The 22,580-nt window shown below is 42.2% G+C and overlaps 1 protein-coding gene and 1 long non-coding RNA gene across 2 annotated transcripts in view; one reads left to right on the top strand and one right to left on the bottom strand.

Moving 5' to 3' along the window:
- Nucleotides 1-1,692, top strand: part of STXBP4 (syntaxin binding protein 4) — a gene marked incomplete at its 5' end in the record, with an annotated part of 116,127 nt that extends 114,435 nt beyond the window's left edge. The window contains one exon of the mRNA XM_083353623.1: nt 1,353-1,692. Within this exon, the coding sequence (XP_083209749.1) occupies nt 1,353-1,467 (115 nt within the window). The 3' untranslated portion in view covers nt 1,468-1,692. The remainder of the gene's footprint in view (nt 1-1,352) is intronic.
- LOC310635062 overlaps nt 1-22,580 on the bottom strand; it is a 792,702-nt gene that overhangs the window by 664,254 nt on the left and 105,868 nt on the right. The gene's annotated exons all lie outside the window — the stretch shown is intronic.

Here is a 22,580-nt window from a genome sequence, read left to right on the forward strand (position 1 = left end):
GAATCAGTGCTTAATAAAAATGCAGTGAATGTAAAAATAAGTTAACCAATACATTTGGGTTTGATCGTATAGAGAATTTATGAAAACCAAATTGCATAAGAGGAGGAATGAATAAGACCAAGAGGAAGAACAAAAAAGTCATTGTAAGAAGCTGATACATTCAAAAATGAAGTTTAAAGAGGCAACCCAATATTTAGATGTAATGAAAGAAAGAATGGTTTGAAAGGATAAAAAGATATGGAGAAGAGCGATGGTGAATAATGTTAGTATAAATTAGATTTAATTTCCCTTTTCTGATCTTTTGCCTAAGTTGATCAAATTTAGACAAAATCGGAGAACATTTCAATCAAGTGGATTAGGAAGCTATAAATTCATTGATACATGTGGAGCTTGCCAAAAAAGATTACACTATGGCATTTTATTTTTCAGAACGCCAACCAGACAGCAATGACATTTGTGCATATGTGTCTTGTGTGGTTGGTGCCAATTGGCTACATAAGGATTTATAAATAACAAATTCACTATTAGTTATTCAATATTTTTCTTATAGCTGGCAAGAGCAGATGGGAATTAGCCAGATAAGTGCCTGTGTTCACCAACAGGTAGATTGTGGCCTAAATCTAACTCAGAGTCATGGGCTAGGAGGAATGACTTAGGCCAGGGGTGTCAAACTGCCGGCCCACAGGCCAGTTTCATCACACCGAAGCCACGCCCACCCATTGCCGGCAATGCAAAAAAGTTGTGATACGTCGCAACATGTCACGTGACATGACAAGTTTGACACCCGTGCCTTAGGCAAAACACTGGGAGAGAAGCTATCACTTTTATTTCTTTGAGGAGCAAAGCAAGTGTTATTTCTATTAACTGGAGTAAAATATAAAACTTAAAAATTATTCAAATAACCATTCTTAAAAATAAACTGACATTCATGAATAAATTGCATATCAGATAATATTCAGTCAAATTCTGAGATTATACTTTCAATTTGTAAAGTTCTGGAATGTTATCTTTGATGGGAAAGATGCTTCCGGCCCTTTTTCAACTGAACTATTCAAATATCTTTTTGCCCAATTAATATTTGCGTGGCTATTCCTCCTCCATAAATAATTTTGCATTTTAAAACAACCTGAATTGTATATTTCTCAATACTGAAATACATATTCCTTTTCACCTTTTCATTGGCAAAGCAATTGAATCATTACCGAATAAATCTATCTCCCTATATCAAGGAACTTCACTTTTAGTTTTTCACAACTTTAGGCTAACTTGTTTCAAAACATTTGGCATACTTTCTTGGTAGGTATGATTTGAAGCTAATCTCTCAAAATAATTGTTGTTGGTTTGTTTTCTAGCCATGTGACACAAACAACATCCTGGATCCATCCTGTCACTAATGTCCTTGCCTTGTCATGCTTGGAAGGGAACGTGGATGATGGTTTCCGAGAGCTTCCAGATCCCCAAACCTGAGACCATAGATGAAGGACAAGCTGCTTCCAACAATTTATTCATCAACAGAAATAAAGTTTAGTTATTGTTTCTGTGTAACAGATTATCAGGGTAAACACTTGCCCTCACAGGATCAATATTATACAGAAGAACCAGTTTCATATTCCAAGAGCTTAATTTTAATATTATGTCCTTCCCATTACAAATTCATATTCTTGCAAATCAACCATGAATAACTTTTTGTATTCCTGATAATTATTGCTGAGAGGTGCTGTATCTGGCGCAAGAGCTGAACTCTTTCCTACTGTATGTTATTCAATAGTGCTGAGTCCCTCAAGCTAGTCCTACCATGAGGCAGATTTAAGAGACTAGGTTCAGAAAGTTTGGGGGTGCAGAAAGGTAACAGAAACAGTTGATTTGGGGGTTTTGTTTTGGTGCCTTTGAGTCAGTATTGACTCCTGGTGACTTTGGACAAGCCCATGAAGGGTTTTTTTGCAAGATTTTGGAAGTGGTTTGCTCTTGACTTCTTCCTAGGGCTGAGAGAAAGAGAGAGACTGGCCCAAGGTCACCCAGCTGGCTTTGTGCCTAAGGCAAGGCTATAATTCACACTCTAGATTTCTATCCTGGTGCCCTCACCAGTTCATTTGATTGGGTCTCCAGTTATTTACTTATCTATTGCATTTTTACTAGAAGAGACAAAGGGGAGGGGGGTGTGTGCTTAAAAATATACTTTCTGCAAACCCAAAGTGTATGCTTGAGGAATTTCCACTGGAATTGAGTAACCAGTCAGCACTATTTGTTCTCCTAGATCTGGAAATATCAGCCTAGCCACTCCTTATATCTGATAGAGTAAGCTGTAGTTCACAAAAGCTTATGGCGTTTAATAAAATGTATTAGTCAGAAAATATGCTACTGACACTTTGCCACCATAGACTAGCATGGCTGTCTTCTTAACATCTCTACCAAATTAATGATGTATCAATTGTGCAACTCTTTAGTCCCATACATTTCCAACAGTTATCAATACACAAACATAATTAATTAGCAGTGCAGTTTTATGCTCAGCCATAGTAACATTTCAGCAATCTGGAGATGTTTCGGTTTTTTTAAAACCTATTAATTAATAGCTCTTCAGATGTAGGTCACTATGTCCAGTGTATTTCTTTATCCTAGCATCATATTGCTGGTCAGATAAGTTCCAGTCACTTCACATTTTTTTACTGATATGTCACGAAAGCAGATTATGTTCTGTTTAAAAGCAAAATATATTCCAGCCTTGACTTACTTTCTTTTATAAGTTACAACACGTATTTCATTATGCAGGCAAATGCAAATGGAATATCTTTATCTTTATCTTTATCTTTATTAGACTTATATACCCCCCTTCTCCCGTAGGACTCAGGGCGGTTCACAAGGTTTTTTAAAATAACAATACAAAAATTACAAAAATTAAGAACAGTTAAATAATTTCTGGAATGATTGATTGATAAAAATGGATTCCCGTAGTCTTAAAATATAGTGCCTTAGCAGTTTGTAAGTATTAGTAATGTTCTTAATAGTTTTCATAACAAAATTAGCTGAATTTTTAACTTTTTTTATTTCCCATATTATAAGCCTTCCCAATTTTTCACTTTTTCTCTTTGCACATGATTATAATAGGCCAATGAGAGACATTGTATTGTCATTGTATTCAATCTTAATAGATGAATAAATATTTCTTTCAAGATTTTAACATTTGAAGTGTTTAAGTCTTCTCAAAGCTGTGACTACAAATCATAAGAACTAGAAATTTTACTATAGCAGATTATAGTAGCTTGCTAGCTGTGGACTAAGGGACATATTCCAAAACACATGCTTAACAAGCCAAAAGTCAACCAAAAGTTATTTATAAATTGGGGGATTTATCTGTTCCCAAAGTGTACAGTACTTGCATTTCCTTTATCAGTGGTCCGCAACTTTTCTGCCACTAGGGGCTGGTTTCAGAAGAAAAATTGTCTTGCATGGACTGGGAGGTGGGGGGGGATGATTTTGTGCACAACCTAGATCCTGTACATGTGCAGATGAAGTTTCGCTTGCTCGCCTGCCACTTGCACAGACCAGTTCCTAACAGGCCATGGACCTCAGCCAGGATTTGGGAACTCCTGCTATATATCACTCAGTTGTTTCATGAAGTGCCTGACCTAACAGTAAATCAATTTATATATTGCAATGAAAGCCTGCTGGCAAGGGAAAATTTTTGGAAATAACTTTGCTAAGTATAATTACATTAGGTAGCAATCCAAGATATAACTTAGGGAAGGAAGATCCTTATTACTGACTTCGTATCTTTTAGTGGTCATCATAGCATAGAAAACTGTCCTGTCTAAGTACAGCTCCTACAAGCTGGGGATGATCATCCTAATGCTGCCTTGGTTATAGTTGTTACCAGGAAATTGTGTTGCCAGAGATTGTTGGACTATCAGTTCTATCAGTCAAAATCCCCTGTTCAAAGTGATGTGAGTTGTAGTACAACACAGATCTAGGAGACCACAATTTCCCTCTCTTCATGTTTGAGGTGAGGCAATGCTGGTAATGTTTACTTCTATTATTATTATCATCTTAGATATTTCATATGCATTGCAGTCCATAGCTTCATAAAACAGCCATTTTTTTCCTTCTGTCAACTATATAGAGATGTGTTTTGTGCTGTGGCATTTTATGTGACTGATATGATATTTCAGAAATTACTGGGGACACTTAAATTGTAACCCATTTGTAATAACAAGAATGATGAAATTGACGTGTAAACGATCAAGAAGGAATTGCCAGAAGCTCCCAACTTGGTTTTCTGACATTTGACTAGTAACGTTGGCTCTGAAAGCCAAAAACAAACTTCCATGGAAACTCAGCGAACTTAATGTCTTTATTTTTATTTAAAGAACTCTCTTCAACATGATTCATGATGAATCCCATTTCAGTTTCTTTAGTATTTGTCCTGATTTATGATTGCCCTTGACAGATGAAGGCAGATTTTAAAACAGCATTTAAAACTTACCCCTCCCTAGAGAATCAGTTCCACTATTCATTTGCTCTTAACGTTTGAAAGCTTTTCCTGATGTTCAACTGAAACCTTCCTTTATTCCATGCCCCACACTCTGTGATAAGTGTAACTTTTTCCCATGGGACTAACAACTCTTCAAACTGACAGGGCACACTTAACCCAGGGAGCCCCCTTACCCATTTGGCAGCACACAGTCACGTTGAATCAAGGCTGTATGTTGGGAATAAGTCCTTCAAGCAGGTGGCAAGAGGACTGTCGGCATGATTTGGGCACTGTAGCTAGTGTGTGTCTGGAAGTGTGTGTTTGTGTTGCCAGGCATCAGTAATGAAGTATAAAACAAAGGATTTCTTTTTTTATCCATTCTTTCTCTCCAACTCTTTTTCTTAGAGAACTAACCAGGCAAAATAGGACAACTGTGTTTTGGGGGTTCCCAGGATAAGTATAATTTGCACATTTATCCCTATGTAAGACAGTGTCTATTTGGGGATAGATTTATTCTCTTCAGGTTAGTTGAGTGGATCAACTAATTCCCTTGTTGGTATCCCATAAGATCAAGGAGAGAAGCAACCTAGAACTAAGGAGAAACCTCCTGATAGAACAATTAACCAGTGGAACAACCTGCCTCCAGAAGCGGTGAACGCTCCAACACTGGAAGTTTTTAAGAAGAGATGACAGCCATTTGTCTGTAATGGTATAGGGTTTTCTGCCTGAGCAGGGGGTTGGACTAGATGACCTCCAAGGTCCCATCCAACTTTTTTATTATTGTTGTTATACATCTCCCCCAATTGTGATTAAGGATGTTCTGGGATAAGAGCCATCGTTGGTATCAAGTTTCCCCCAGCATTCAGACAGCATTTTTCCCCGTTCCACATAAAATTTATTTTCAATATCATCATTGAGGGAGATGGGGAGGTCTACAAACAGAAGATATAAGTAAAATTATCTTTACCTCGGTTTCTTTTTCACCAGAAGAAAAACTTCAGTTGTTGGCTTAGACGAAATGCTAATGATGTATTTTCCCCTCCAGTGTAAAAATTCCAGCAGAAATCTGAAATAATCTATGGCCCCACTGTAAATTGAGAAGTTTCAACAGTAAATACATTGACAAAGTTGAGTTTCCAGATATGTAGTAATTGATATTAAGAGGCCAGGAAACAATGATGTATTCATGGTAAGTATTTAGTTCTTGAAAATAACTGTTTTCTGTCTCCAGATTTCATTATTGCTTATGTTTCATCAAGTCAATAAGTCTTATTGACCAGATGGCTAAATCTTCTCCAGGATGACCTGCTTTAACTTGGCTTGGAGTTTGCACATGAGATGAGAAGGCAAGGCAAGGCAAGGCAAGGCAAGGTAAGAAGATAAAATGTAAGATAAGATTGTCATTTTTTTTATTGGCACAACAGCAGAGATCAAAAATGAAATTTAGTTGCCCACTCTCAAAGTGAAACATACATGACACACATCTAAACATACTATATACAACATATGTATAGACCCACACCCCTACATATAAATAACAAATATTAAACACTGTCCATCTTGAATATATAACGGAAGGAGGAAGCTTGAGAGTTCACGAGGTTAATGCTGTATGGAATGAAACTATGGCTGAATCTGGATGTTCTGCTACGGATACCACAAAACCTCCTCCCAGAAGGTAACAAGGAAATCAGGTCGTGAAGAGGATGTGTAGTGTCCCAGATAATCTTACGGACCCTGCTCAAGCAACGCTTCTGTGCTATGTCCTGGATGGGAGGGAGGGAACTGCTAATGATCTTTTCAGTCATCCTCACCACTCTCTGCACCGCCTTCCTGTCTGAAGCAGTGATGCTTCCAAACCAGACTGTGATGCTGTATGACAGGATGCTCTCGATCGTCCCCCTGTAGAAAGTGGTCAGGATAGAAGGAAGATGTGCTTTTTTCATGTGAAGCAGAAAATGCAGGCGCTGCTGTGCCCGCTTCACCAGTGTCTCGCTGTTGAGCAACAAAGCCAGCTTACTCGTTAGCTGCACACCCAGGAATTTGATGCTGGTAACCATCTCCACAGGTGAATCAATGCCCAGAGAAGTGTGGCTGTGCCTGCCTTTTCTGAAATCGACAATGATCTCTTTGGTTTTTCCACTATTTAAAACTAGGCTGTTTTCCTTACACCAGTTTACCAACCCCTCTACCTCCTTGCACCCTCATTGTAATCATGAATAAAGACCACTTCATGATCAATTCCACAATCAGCCCTTGAAATCACTGAATTGGCAGCAGCTGATAAGTTGTTTTGCTTCATTTCTCTTTCCTAAACTATTTGGTCCAATTATCTTTTTTTCTCTCTCCTATTCTCAACTGTGGCTTTCCATCTTCAACCACACACAGGTCCTCTTGGTCCCTGCGTTCTTCACTGAATCTTCCCAGTAACACATAAACATGCACTGCCATGAGACTTCATTATAGTTAAGTCCTGAAGGATCCAATTATTTTTTTTACTGGAGACAACTATGTTACAGACATCATCATCATTTATTACTTTAATTATCCTTACCCTTCCTTAAGATCAGCTGATTAAACAGATATCACCTCCCATCTATTACAGAATAACAGGCTGCTAGGCATGAACTAGATCTGAGTTGATGGTGAAGAGGATTGCTACAGAGGCAATGGGTTTTATTTCAGTGAGGGGGGAAGCAATTCAATTTTGTCATGCAATCTCCATTAGGAATTGTGGATAGGAATATAAGATGTAGTCTCTTCTCCAAGTTCAGAAATGACAATATTCACACAACAGAGTCATATAACTTCCTCTCCTTTATCTTAGTGTTTCCACCCTGTGCCCTCATCGAAAGAAAGAAAATCCACTACGGAGTACTTGCAAAATTCCTCCTCCTCCTCCTCCTCCTCCTCCTCCTCCTCCTCCTCCTCCTCCTCCTCCTCCTCCTCCTCCTCCATCTTTTGGTATTTTCTTCTTTAGCTGTCTTTTACTGGCACTCACACCAAGAAGAGGGTAGAAGAATTCCAAAACCTGACATACCAGTATAACAGGGGAACCCAAAGGTGAGATGTCAAAAGCACAAGTACATCCCAAAGCCATAATTGCTGTGGTTGGGAGGGACTGTCACACAAGAGGAAGTGAATCAAACAGGCCCCTGACGTGCATGTGTCACAATGCAGGTTCAGCAAAACTTTACCACAAGTCTGTTTCCCTGTTCAGCTTCTGTCTCCTTCCACCTCGGATGGTCACCAACCATGCAAAGGTCTAGTGACAATCAAACAGGAAAAGCAAACTCTGCTTGCTTTTTTGCAACCATCAGGATAAACAACATGAAGTGATTAGAAAAATCTCGGCCAGCACACAAACCGTTATGAAAAGGATGTGCTGTCCACACTAGCAATTTATAATATCATCCAGCCGCTCTATGGGATGTCGCTAAGGAAAACAAACTTTGTATTGCCACAGTGACATTTGGGTATCGTTATAAATGAACGGTGCTGAAATGCACAATAAAAAGTGCAACATTTGGGGTAACAAGGATTAGGCACTCCATTCTTTTAGGACTGTGAGCTAGTGGGAGAGTTCAGAATTGGTTTAACACGTTCATGAACTTCATAAATGGTTTTCCTAGTTCCCATACAGAAATAGCAGGTTGTTGCCATTTTCTGTTTCCCCCCCAACTTACCAATCTAATTCACAGCAGAGCTCCTAGAAACCCCATGGCCAAAGAAAAGAAGGGGTCATCCCCACCTCTTATTTTCATGAAGAAAATAATCTGGAGGAAAAAACACCCATTCTGAGGGTTAGGCAGCCTCCATTCCAAGGAACATAGGCAGTCCTTGGCCTTACCTCAAAAGTCCTATGCTTCAAATTAGTTCAGATCTTTGGCAAGAGAAATCTTGTCCTATTCCAGGGACTTACTGGGTGGAAAGAAGATGGAGAAAAGGACGGAGATAGTAGGAAGACAGAACAGACTCTACCCATCTTTTGACCCCAGTGTTTATTTATTTATTTATTTATTTATTTATTTATTTATTTATTTATTTATTGGGACTTATATGCCGCCCCATCTCCCGAAGGACTCAGGGCGGCTAACAACAATAAAAACAACAATACAAAAGTTAAGAGAAATTAAATAAACAGCCCCAAAATAAATTAATTAAACAATTAAAAATTAAAACATTTTAAAAACCCGTCGTCAGTCCAGGTCAGCCTGATGAAAAAGGAAAGTTTTGAGGTCACGGCGAAAGAACCAGAGATCCAGGGCCATCCGGAGCTCAAGGGGGAGTTGGTTCCACAGGGCTGGCGCTCCCACAGAGAAGGCCCTCCCCCTGGGGGTCGCCAGCCGACATTGTCTAGCCGACGGCACCCTGAGGAGGCCCTCTCTGTGTGAGTGCACTGGGCGATGGGAAGTCGTCCCCGGCAGCAGACGGTCCTGCAGATATCCCGGGCCTAGGCCATGTAGGGCTTTAAAGGTAAGTACCAGCACCTTAAATCTCACCCAGAAGACAACCGGTAACCAATGCAGCTCACTCAGGAGGGGTGTAATATGGGAGTATCGGGATGTTCCCATCACTACCCGCGCGGCCGCATTCTGCACCAGCTGGAGCCTCCGGGTGGTCTTCAAGGGCAGCCCCATGTAGAGAGCATTGCAGTAATCTATCCGGGAGGTAACAGGTGCATGAGTGACCGTACGTAGGGCATCTCGGTCCAGATAGGGGCGCAACTGGAGCACCAGGCGAACCTGGGCAAATGCCCTCCTGGCCACGACTCCAATATGATCTTCAAAACTGAGTCGTGAGTCCAGGAGGATGCCTAAATTGCGTGCCCTATCAACGGGAGGTAACACCTCTCCTCCCATAACCAAAGATGGAACCTCTTGGACAAGTCGAGATGCCAGTACGTAAAGCCACTCAGTCTTGGCCGGGTTGAGCTGGAGCCTGTTCTTCCCCATCCAAATCCGTACCGCTTCCAGGCAACGGGACATCACGTCGAGGGCATTGCTGGGTTGGTTCGGGGTGGAGATAAAAAGCTGGGTATCATCAGCATATTGATGATACCTCACCCCGAAACCACGGATGATCTCACCCAGCGGCTTCATATAGATGTTGAACAGAAGGGGGGAGAGTACCGACCCCTGAGGCACCCCACAACTAAGGGGCCTTGGGGTTGACCTCTGCCCTCCTGCCAACACCGTCTGCGAATGGCCCGAGAGGTAGGAGAACCACCGTAAAACGGTGCCTCCCACTTCCAACCCCTCAAGACGTCGCAGCAAGATACCATGGTCGATGGTATCAAAAGCCGCTGAGAGGTCTAAAAGGACCAGGACAGAGGAATAACCCCTGTCTCGGGCCCGCCAGAGATCATCCACCAGCGCGACCAATGCTGTCTCCATGCTGTACCTGGTCCTGAAACCCGATTGGTATGGATCCAGATACTCAGTTTCCTCCAGGACCAAAGGGAGCTGCCGTGCCACCATGCTCTCAACAACCTTCGCAAGGAAGCGAAGGTTGGAGACAGGACGAAAGTTATTTAAAATAGCTGGATCCAAGGCAGGTTTCTTTCTTTTTTTTTTATTGAAAAGTTTTAACATACAATTTTTCCCTTAAAAAAAATCCCACCTCCCCCTCCCTTCTCCCTCCCCCCCTTCCTCTCCCCCCTCCCCCCCTCCCCCCCCGACTTCCCAGAGCTAATTACAAGGTATATATATATAAAAAAAACAATCATAAACAACCATATACTAACAACCATAAACTCTAAAATCTATCACTCTCTAGCTTATATAGGATAAAACAAACCTTAGTAATATTAAATATATATATAAAAAAACTAAGATAGAAAAAGAAAAAAAGAAAGAAGACTTATTCAAATACTACATGAAACTTCTTAACCCTATACTTATTCTAGATAAACTCAATCCATTTTCTCCCTATACTTATTCTAGATAAACTCAATCCATTTTCTCCCTCCGTTTTTTTATATATATATAGCGTTCTTGCAAGTAATCTTTCAAATAGGCCGAAATCTTCGCCATTTCAACCAAGTCGGAAACCTTTAAAGTCCACTCTTCTATGGTCGGCAGTTCCTCTTTCTTCCAGTACTGACCTATCAAAAGTCTTGCTGCCGTAATTAAATTCAACATCAACTTAGTGTCCTCAACTGTAGCATCTGTAATTATTCCCAACAAAAAAAAAGTTGCGGACAAAACTTTAACCTCCGTTTAAAAATCTTCTGTATGTTCCACCAGACTTTTATCCAAAAAACCTTAACCTTTTTACAAGTCCACCATATATGAAAATATATTACGTCTTCATCACCGCACCTCCAACAATTAGGCTAATAATTCAAATACATACTTAGTTTTTTAAGATCTAAATGCCATCTATAAAAACATTTTGTAAAAATTCTCTCTTAAATTTCAAACTTGTGTAAATTTTACATTCCTCACCCCAATCTTTTCCCACCTCCCACTGCTTGGCTGTAAGTACGTTGTGAAAGTTCCATAGACTTCTGCTGATCTTGTTCTTTTATCATTTTTGATCGTTTTAAAGCAGCACGCGTCACCCTCTGTTCTCTGGGATCATCCAAAGAAGTTGTAACTTGATCTCCTCCAGCACCATTCTCCTCTGTCTGTCCATCTTCAGCCTCTTGATGTTCTCCTTCTCCAGATCCCTTTGCAGCTTCCAGAAGTGTTAATGGGGTTGCTTTTAAAACATTATTGTAAAAATCACGCGCTTGCATCACAGTAACCAGACGGTACCTTTTACCTTCATGCATCACCATCAACCCAGCTGGGATCTCCCATCTGAACCTTATATCTCGTTGCTTGAGCTCTTGCACAAGAAATGTAAAATCCTTCCTTCTCCTTAAAATCTTTGGAGGAATTTCTTTTAGAACCAGAACTTCTTGATCAGCAATCACAACTTTAGTATCATAGGCAGCTTGTATAACTTCATCTCTGATTTCCCTTTTTGCAAAATAAACCACCACATCTCTAGGCAACTTTCTCTGTCTAGCAATCCATGAGTTCACACGAAACACTTTATCCATGCCTCCTTTTATTTCGGATGCTGGCTGATTCAATACCACTTCGAGAGCCTCAGAAACCAGCTGCTTTAGATCTTCCTTAATATTCTCCTTTAAACCTCTGATTCTAATGGCAAACTGCATCTGGAAATATTGAGCAAGACTCAATTCTTTATCCATTTTGTCTCTTAAATCTTCATTCTCCAATACTTTTGCTTCTAATATGGCATTCCTTTGAGTCAAATCTTCCACTTTTTCATCCAAATCTTCCACACATTCAGCCACTTTATACACTGAAGACAAAATGTCTACCTTCATCACACTGAACTTCTGTTCCATCCTCTCCTCCATTCTCTCCTCCAACTTCTCCAATTTCTCCTCCATCTGTGCAAATTTATCACCCATTGATTCCAAAATTACCTGGGTATGTTTTTCAAGAGCATCTTGTAAATCCTTCGATGTCAATACATCAGGAGGATGCAATGCCTGCAATGATGATTGTTGCACCGGAGAAGTTCCAGCACTCCGAAGAGTTTTAGGGGGAGGTTTAGCCGCCATCTTTTACTTTCAATTGTGACGCACTTTCACTTTAAGTTTAAAAAGTCCATCAAGCTCGAGAGTAAAATAAAATAATCCTCTTCACCATTTCCTCTTGTACCGCTCTGCCTGCTCTTTTTATTCCATAGTCCTTCCTTCAGGCAGGGGTGGTCGCAGACGCCTGGCTCTGCTCCAAGAAATCAGGAGCAGAGGCGCTGGCCAGCTGGGAGCGACCCAGGCTACAGGGGAGTTCGATCCTTCAGCCGCCCAAGCTCCAAGCTCAGGCGGCCCCGGAGAACTCGACCCCTACCTGGGGCCTCACCCCCTCCTCTTCTCCCGAGGAGGGGGCTTCAAATTCTCCCGAACAGCTGATCGGCGCTGTTTCGGGCGAAAATCACTCAGCTGAGCCGCGGGCAGCCCGGGAGGGCTGTCTCCGGTGCCGCACAGCCACCGGAAGACCCCAAGGCAGGTTTCTTGAGGAGGGGCCTTATCACCGCCTCTTTCAAGGCAGCAGGGAAGCACCCCTCACTCAAGGAAGCATTGATAATTGCCAGGAGCCAGCCTCGTGTAACCTCCCGAGCCACATAAACCAGCCAGGAGGGACACGGGTCCAACAAACATGTGGCGGCACTTAATTTCCCCATGATCCTGTCCACTTCATCCGGAGTCACAGGATCAAACTCTTCCCAAATATTATTGGCCAAACCCATCGTTTCCCCTTCGTCAGATACGGAGTCCAAGCCATCGTTTTCCCTTCGTCAGATACGGAGTCCAAGCCAACCCGAATCTGAGCGATTTTATCCACCAGATACTCACTAAACTCCTCGGCCCGGCCCTGCAAGGGGTCCTCTCCCGTCCCCTGATTTAAAAGGGAACGGGTCACCCTAAACAGGGCAGCCGGGCGGTTATCTGCGGATGCAATGAGGGTGGCGAAGTGAGCACGCTTCGCTACCTCCATTGCCACAAGATAAGATCTAGAAAAGGATCTTAACTGTGTTCGGTCAGACTCGGACCGACTGGACCTCCAAATGCTCTCTAGGCCCCTTCTCTGGCACTTCATTTCCCGCAGGTCCGCGGAGAACCAAGGAGCGAGCCAGGATCTGCGCCGGGTCAGAGGCCGCAAAGGCACAACACGGTCGAGAGCCTCCAAAGCAGCCCGTTGCCAGGCGTCAACTAAGGTCTCGACCGGTCTGTGGGAAAGGGAGGAAGGAATCAATCCAAGCGCCGTCTGGAACTTATCTGGGTCCATCAGGTGCCTGGGGCGGAACCACCTGGTCAGTTCCACCTCCCAGCAGCGGGGAGTGGCATGACGGAGGCCCAACTGCAGGAGATAATGGTCTGTCCATGAAAGGGGTTGAGATGTTGGAATAACCCCAACCAGACCATTAAGCCACTGCCCAGAGAGAAAAATAAGGTCAGGCGTGTTTCCCCCCTCGTGAGTCGGACCCTGAATAATCTGGGTCAGGTCCATGGCTATCATGGAAGCCATGAACTCTCGGGCCACCCCCGATGCACCACCCAGGGAAGGCAGGTTAAAATCTCCCAGAACCATAAGCCTGGGAAACTCAACCGCCAACCCCAAGAGAGCGTCGAGTAGCCCGGGCAGGGCCGTTGCCACACAGCTGGGAGAAAGGTACGTGAGCAACAGACCCAACTGACCCCCAGGACCCCACCTCAGGAGAAGGGACTCACATCCGCCTATCTGAGGGGCAGTGGTCTCCCGTGGACAAAGGGCCTCCTTAATAACAACTGCCACCCCCCTGCCCCTACCCTGAGCCCGAGGCTGGTGAAGCACACGGAAACCTGGTGGGCATAACTCAATCAAAGGGACCCCTCCCTCCGGGCCCAACCAGGTTTCAGTAATGTATGCCAGGTCTGCATCTGTGTTGTCTATTGCCATGCAGCCTCAAACGTATTTCTACCAAAGTCGTATAGCACACTATAGATATAAATTGCTTGCCTTATGCCACTAATCTTTATCATGAGAAGATTGATAGCTCATAGGGAAAAATCAGCCATAACCAAATCCTCCAGCGGCTGTCACACACCAATTCTCATTCATTTTCTTTTAAGATTTGTAGATATCTACAAAAGAGGGTTAGAAAGGTAGAGGTTCAGTGCCAGTCTGTAGTTCTTCCCACTAATTTGTCTGTGGAATCAAATGCAATCTGTTCTTACTACTGTTTAGATGCAAATGTTGCACAATTAGATGTCTCAGCAAGGGAGATAGTTCAGATATTCTATAAAAATACAAAAGCGCTGGAACACACACCATGCAGAAATGACAAATGATATGAAACAGCTCTTGAGATACTGGGATTTAAGAGCCTTGGTGGAGCAGTGGGCTAATGCCTCCTTAAGTAACATCAGCTGCCTGCAATTAGTGCAGGTTCGCATCCCACCAGGCTCAAGGTTGACTCAACCTTCCATCCTTCCGAGGTAGGTAAAATGAGGACCCAGATTGTTGGGGGCAATTAAGCTGACTTTGTAATAATGCCGCTTGGGGGGTGTATGAAAGCCCTAATAAGCAGGCATATACATAGAATGAAGGCTACTGCTAAGCTTGTAAGCCGCCCTGAGTCTTCGGAGAAGGGCGGGATATAAATGGAATTAAAATTAAAAATTAAAAAAATTTCCACTGTTCATTGCAAAGACTAGCTTTTAAAGATGTTTTTTTCCAGGTCGTACTACATTTGTGTAATGTTTATTTTTATTGGGATTTGTGCCCGTAGTGTAGTTGCTTATTCTTTATTTCATTCTTGGATGAACTATTTGGTTTTTCTTGTTAAGGCCATTGTAAGACTGGCCATTTTAATTTATTGTGATTTTTTTTATTCACCGTATTGCAAAAAATATGGCTTCTTTTTTCTTTTCTTTGTCTGTTTTGTTTTGTTTTGTCTGTTTGTTTGTTTGTTTTGGCAGCTTAAGATTTGACTCTGGCATTTGCTAAAGAAAGAGGAAAGAAATCCATTAGGAACTTCTTCTCTAAATTCACCCTGAGGCCTCAACTGTTCTCTGTAGTATAATGCAGTGTTTGGCATATTTCCAAAGGATCATAAGGCTTCAGTGAAACCAAAAGATAAAGCAGCCACACATTCAGTTATTATTCTGGGGGGGGGGGAAACAAATAATTTTTCAGGTGAATATTCTCACCCTTGTGAAAGAGTGTGAGTTGTGTCCATGTAATGGCTTCATCCTGCTTGACACCAAGAACCCCCTCAAACTCTCACTGACATGCCTTTAATATCAGGAACAGCTGTCAAAATCATACCTTTAAAACCTCCATCAAACAAATGTTATAACTGTTAACACAAAGCCATTTCCACAAATCTCAAAAGGCACTTTCCATCACATAGTGAACTTTTGCAGACCAAAAAAAGGGGGGGGGGCATGGAACCTAGTTGGGTTGCAACCAGTAAAGCACTTGAGGACTTGAAAGCAACCAAGATACAGTATTTCGTTAGATAAGAAAGATTGAAATTAAACTCCTACAGAGCTATTTACAAATGCATGCTTGGCAGCTTCAGATGGCAATCTGAGACTGACATACCAGAAGGTTCTTAGCAGTAGGAGAATACAAAAACCACAAGAGGGTAATGCATCTTTTTTTTACATATATCACTTTTGCATGAAGAATATTAGCTAAACTCAATTAATTATGCCATTCTGAATTCAATTTGCAATTCTAATAGAATTGCACACATTGCACACAAACACAAACATGCATAAACTTTTACCTTCTTTCTCTGATTCTTGAGATAGCTTTCAGAGAAAGATAAATTCATCACCAACCAGAGAAGAAGAAATCTAATAATTTCTAATTTTATTGGCTTTGCCATCCATTGATCAACAATATTGACGAAAGAGATGTTTTGCACAAGGACCTAGTCCTAGCACATGTGCCACATTGGTTTAAAGACTTATTATCCAAAGCCTGGTCTCACAAGTGTGCCAACAAAGCTAAAGCAAGACACAGAGACATTCTCCATCAAACATGAGGCAATTATTTACTTGCTGTTTCATTCAAGAGTTCAAGGTGATTAACACATTGTTCCCTTGTATTTTCCCCTATAACCAGTCACCTTTTGAATCTGATTGAATTGTGAAACAATGCCTGGTCCATTTAATGGCTGAGAGTGGACTAGTTGTTGGCTTTCCCTGGTGCCTATCCAACACTTTAACCATTTCACCAAATTGGCTCGACATGACATTGCATGACTAAGGGACATTAGCTAGTTGATTAAGGAAGTGCTCGGAGGCTTAAAACATACCAATTAAAATAAGAGCAGAAATAAAGCAGGTATTGACTATTGAGCACTTCCAACGTTAGATTGAGGAGGCCAGAAGTGTAGGGTATTATAGTCTGTGGCCAATTACCACAGAGCCATAATCTCATCATTTAAGTGGGCTAGTTGTGCTGTGGGCTTAACCACATTGGCAGCCCAAACTGGCTCATGCTCATGATTCATTAATCATTTTACCATACAATCAAAGAGCAAGTTTATTCAGCCAACTGAGGGCAACTTTCTTGAAGTTGAATCCACTGAAACAGCTCATGGGACTTAATAAAAGGATTGAGTCTGCGTAGCCAACTTTCAAATTACTGCTGCATGCAATCACCACCACAGCTCTGTAGAAAATAATGCAAGAAAACATACCTTTTGCACAGGGAAATCTACATGGTAGGTCAGAGTGTTAAATATATCCTCCATTAGAGCCACTCTTCCCCCAGTCTCCCAGAGACTCTTTCACAGGGAAGGAGAAGATTTAGACTGCAGACCAAGATGAAAACAATGATACCGAAAACAAAACCATCTGGTTTCAAAACAGAGCAGTGTGTGTGGGGGGGATTATGACTCTACAACCAGTGGTGGGATTCAGCCTGTTCGCATCACTTCAGCAGAACCCAGGCCCAGAATGGACTTCCGGAAGCAGCATCCACACAGAGAACCAGTTGTTCACATATTTGAATCCCACCACTGTCTACAACCCACCATAACATCCCATTATCTTAAGTGGAAGCCTTGGAGCGTCCATTGGGAACTAATCATCCTGCAGGTTCTGCTAACTGAAATTCCCAACATCTTTCTCTGCTGACCATGCCAGTGGGACTAGGCACATTGCCCTAGAACAGTGATCGTGAACCTATGACGTGTGTCTAAAATGGCATGCCATGTTTAGGATGATACTCCAGCATTCACCAACACCTGACAACTAATCTCAAAAGCACACCGTTCTTCGCAATAGCAATAGTATTTAAACATGTATGCTACCTTATATCCCTCTCTTGGCGCCTTACAATATAAGCATTCTTTGCATATCGCCCCCAACAATCTGGGTCCTCATTTTACTGACCTCAGAAGGATGGAAGGCTGAGTCAACCTTGAGTCGGTGAGAATCGAACTGCTAGCTGGGGATAGTGAGTTACCCTGCAATACTGCATTCTAACCACTGTGCCATCAGAGCTTATGATTCTTACACAATGAGGCCACATGAGAATGAGGTGTGCTCTTGCAGGGCCTCAGGACCTTCTGTAAGTTGCACAAGAGAGTTGTGCTCAAGTACGGCCTTCAGAGCCTCTGAATATCAGATGAAAACGGCATGTTTTGCATGCTTTTCAGAGGCTGCAGGGGTCATGGAAGAGCATTCTCTTAAACCAATTCAAAAACAAAGGCTTGTGTAACCCAGAGTGGTCTTAAGTAGGCCTCGGGGCCTGTCAACAGAAATAAAGCACTGCCAAAGTTAAGAAGTGTGCAGAAGATCCTGGGGAATGAGGTTTTTGAGAGGCAGCGATTATGCTAGGCTGCAGTTGAGAACCAGGCCTCATCTTCAGGCCTAGCCTCAGATGGGGGAGATGGAAAAACGTTTCTTTTTTGTTGGAAGGAGAGTGAAATGTCAGCAGAGTCAAGTTAGGCTTTTTCCAAAATTTTGACACACCGAGCCCAAAGCCTAGACCCAGGCTGATGGTAGAGCAGCTTCAGCAAACACCTGTTCAAAATGCCCACAGTCAATTGCAAAAGAAAAGGGTGAAAGATTAACTGACCCAGCAACAGATAATTTCCCTTTGGCCACTGCATCAAGTTGGAGAATACATTTGGGGGCCCAGGAGTGGCTCTGTATTGAACTCCTGTTTGCAGGAGTTGCTGAGGGTAGCAAAGCATTCAGTCACCAGCAGAGTGTGTTGAGAAGCCACATCAGCTCCGGGAGTGTTCATGGGGCTTAACTGCATTAAGCAAGGACATTCAATGCCGTCATGGCTATAAATAACCTTCTGCATTGAGGATATATGGGAACACGGCTCAGTGTTCAACCACCAGGCAAAAATATTCACTCCTAGTTTTTTCAGTGGCTTCTTTTCAAATGCTTGTTTTTAAAAAACAGATTGTGCGGCGCGCATCTCAGACCATTTCTTTATATCCCACAAAACAGTCACATTTCACTTGCAGCAAAAAAAAAGTCAGGTTTGTCTTGCATTCAATAGGAAATATAATTTATAGGTTAAATTGCAGTTTATTTTGTGAATATTGTAAATGTTATTAATTTTAACAACTGACATTCGAACAACTCTTTATAATCCTGGCCAACCAAAACTCTGGCATGAATACATTACAGAATTTGAATCTGTCCATGCAAGAGGAGAGCAAATTATGGGTCATTTGCAAGTTGCATTTCTTCTTATGAAGTGCTCATCCACGTTGCTTCACTTGCCCTGGCTCTAAGACAGCCAATTTACTTCATCCTCAAAATGGAGCCTCCCAACACATACTAGTCTTCTGAAGCTGGATCAAGGTGAATAGTGATCTTTCCATGGAGAAACAGAAGGGACCCTCCCTTGTTGGTAGGGAGGAGAAGCCTCCAGAAATCAGTGACCTGCTGGATTTTATTTATTCAATTTCTATAGCCACCCATCTCGATCAATGACTCTAGGTGGCTTACAATTCCAAAATTACAAAAACAAAACAGTAAAAAGCATTTAAAAATAAAAACATCCAAACTAAATATACACAGCAATTGCCACTTAATAGTAAAGTCAAGAAACGGGGACGTTAACACTTTCAGCTCCCCAGGCTCAGGAACACAACCACACACGTTTTTAAAGCGGTACAAAAGGCCAACAGGATTGGGGCCATTTGAGGCAAAGATCTTCCACAGAGCAGGGGCTACTGCAGAAAAGGCCCATCTTCTAGTCCCCTCCAGCCAACGCTCTTTGGCTGATGGGTTCCGCAGCATGCCCAATCTGCTAGATTGAATTGGACGGGTACAGACTCTTGGAAAAAGACAGCCCGCCCAGGTAACCCTGTCCCAAGCCACATAGGGCTTTAAAGTTGACAACCAGTACCTTGAAGTGTACTCATAAATGTATCAGTATCTAATACAGCTTGTTCAGTAGTTGCGTTACACCTGCCATATATCCGGTGCCATTTACTACCCATGCAGTTGCATTCTGCACCTGTTGAAGTTACCAAATGTTCTTCAGGGGCAGCCCAATGTGGTCCACTGCAGGACCACCCCTTCCATCAGGTACAGGCTCTGCATCTCTCTGACCATTTCTCTTGGGCAGCTAGAGAAACAGGACCTTTCCTGAAAATTCCCTGTGAGAAATTCTTGTTTGTCCTCCCTTTTCCATCTCTCAGTAAGTAAAGTACTGAATTAGGAAAACGGACAAAGCATGTCCAATTGATGTCTCTCCAACGGGTATCCACATCTCAGCCTATGTTACGTCTCTTGTTAATTGCCAAAAACAGCTATATTGCCAACACTTGGAATGAGGCAGATAAATTGCCCATCCTTTCTAAGCATTACATTGTTTTAATCAATTTTTTTTTAAAAAGAGTACACTCAATAGTGGTGGAAATGTTTGACTTTGGGACTATGTGTTCTTATGTATTCTTATGTCTCAAAGACTGTGGTGAAAGGTGTTTTGTTTTTTTTAACAGTGTTTTATTTGGTTAATTAATTTGGACGGCTGCCCAACTGACAATAGCAGCTATCCTATTAAAAGCAAGTAAACAAAAGGTAACAAGAATTTTTAAAAAGAAACACCATGATCCTTACAAAATGAGTGCATTTAATTTCTCAGCCTAAGACCTAAAGCAGGAGTGTCAAATTGCCAGCCCGCGGGCCAGACGCGTCACTAAGAAACCGTGCCCACCCCATTGCCAACAATGGAGAAAAAGCTCCAATATGTCGTGTGATGTCACGTGACGTCGTGAGTTTGACATGTCTGACCTAAAGGAAGAGCCTGGTTTACAACCCCTCACTAAAGGCCAGCAAGATCTAGGGCAACCAAATCTCAGGGAGAATGCTACACCAACAGGGCAGCCATATCAACAGAGAAGATGCATTTCTTCAGTCCCATAAAATGGCCTTGTTTCAGAGAAGAGATGCAGAGCATGCTTGCCCTGCTGTATCTTGTGGGATGGGCAGAAATGATTGCAATGTCGGGCCCAAGACCAAGAATGACATGTGGCAATTCTTCCAAGCTGAGTTTGTTTCACATCTATAGACAAAACCTTGAGGACTCTACTGTCTGCATCTACTACAGGAAGTCAACTTACAACCATTTGTTTAGTGACCATTTGAAGTTACAACAGCACTGAAAAAAGTGACTTATGACCGGTTTCCACACTTATGACCGTTGCCCCATCCCCACAGACATGTGATCAAAATTCAAGTGTTTGGCAATTGGCATGTATTTATGCCAGTTGCAGTGTCCCAGGGTCATGTGATCACCATTTGTAACCTTCCCAGCCAGTTTCCAACAAGCAAAGTCAACGGGGGAAGCCAAGTAATGACCAAATGATTCACTTAACTGCAGTGATTTGCTTAGGAACTTTGGCAAAAAAGATAAAATGGGGTAAAATTCACTTAGCTGCCTTGTTTAGCAACCTAGATTTTGGGTCAACTGAGTCATAAGTCAAGAATTGCCTGTATATACAGTAGGGAGAGGCTGTCTTCACCCTCTATCATAGAATATCTGGGCTGAATTGCCTACTATTCCTCTGAAATGCACCCCCATCTCCTCAATATATCTGATCACATGGAGATAGGTAGATTTTATGCCATGAGGGACTACATAGATCATAATCTTGAATTGTACCCAAAAGCTTCCTGGCAGCCAATACAACTGGGGGGTAACCCTAAATAAACTCATAAATATTCACACAGCTACATATAGCATCGGTTTTCTGTAGCTATGGTTATTAAAACAGAACTGAGAATAACTGCATCTGTTAAGCTTTACAAATCTATCGTACATTGAACATCTCAGAACTAGAAAAGAAAAAAAATCAGCAACTCAGAAGAAAGTATCAGTCTTGCCCACATGGGTATGATGCCAGGAGGACAGTGGTATGGTGATATCCATGTGGGCATCACCATATCACTGTCCTCCTGGCATCATGCCCACAGCAGCCGTCAGGAGAAATCTTTTGACAGAACAATCAGTGGAACAATTTGCCTCCAGAAGATGTGGATAATCCAACACTGGAGGTTTTTAAGAAGAGATTGGATAACCATTTGAAACAGTATAGGGTTTTCTGTCTGAGCAGGAACCTGGACTAGAAGACCTCCAAGATCCCTTCCAACTCTGTTATTCTATTAAGATAAAAAGAACTACCACACCAACACCTGCCTCTGCACTGAGATATAAACCGCAGATTACAGACTACAATGGCAGAGTTCATACATCACACTAGGCCAGGGGTTGGCTGGCTCAGGAATTCTGGGAGTTGAAGTCCATGAGTCATAAAATAGCCGAGGTTGCCTACCCCTGCACTAGACCTAAGATTATGGCCCTGTGTGATGTAATATACAACTGGCCAATATTTGTCCAATAAGAGAAGAGAGCTGTGGAGATCCACATCCAATTCTAACCAGTCTTTGTTGAAGAGATGTACCAGTAGGAACTAAGATTTGGGGTGCGGAGATGTAGCAACATTAAAAAGAACAATGATTGTATTCCTCATCAAACAGTCAGGCTATACCAGTACTGTTCTGTAGGATCTTAGAGGGAAAAAAATCCCACATTTTTTGAGGAAGATATATAGAGCTGGATAGCAACTGCAAGCCAATCATCACTGATGTTCTCTTGCAGACACAAACATAGTTGCCAAGGAGTTAAGCAGATAATAGTGGACAAAATGGAAATGCAAAGCGCGCTTGCTTGAATAACTCTGTTTGAAGTTCAAGCAGCAATAGAGTGGTCCAAATTCATTCCAGGAGTCAGAGTACCAAGTCTCGTAATCAGCTAGTCCAGTAACCAAGAGCTCAACAGTAAGCAGGCACAGGGAAAAAAAAAGAGACACAAACTCAAAATTGAAACAGTTGTTTCTAACAAAGAATGAAAGCAAAGCAGCTATATAAATCTGTCTGCAAGCAGCTGGCTGCAATTACTCATTTCTTGCCCTTTGTCTAACAAGGAGCCTCACTGAAGAGTGTTGCTCTGCTCACCGGTGCCTGTGTCTAGACCCCGGTGCTCATGCCTCATTGATGCTCAAACTGAACAGGAAATGCCTGTGGCTTGTCAGCCTCAAATGAATAATGGTT

This window comes from Vipera ursinii, assembly GCF_947247035.1.
Source record: "Vipera ursinii genome assembly, chromosome: 2".
Taxonomy (NCBI): Eukaryota; Metazoa; Chordata; class Lepidosauria; order Squamata; family Viperidae; genus Vipera; species Vipera ursinii.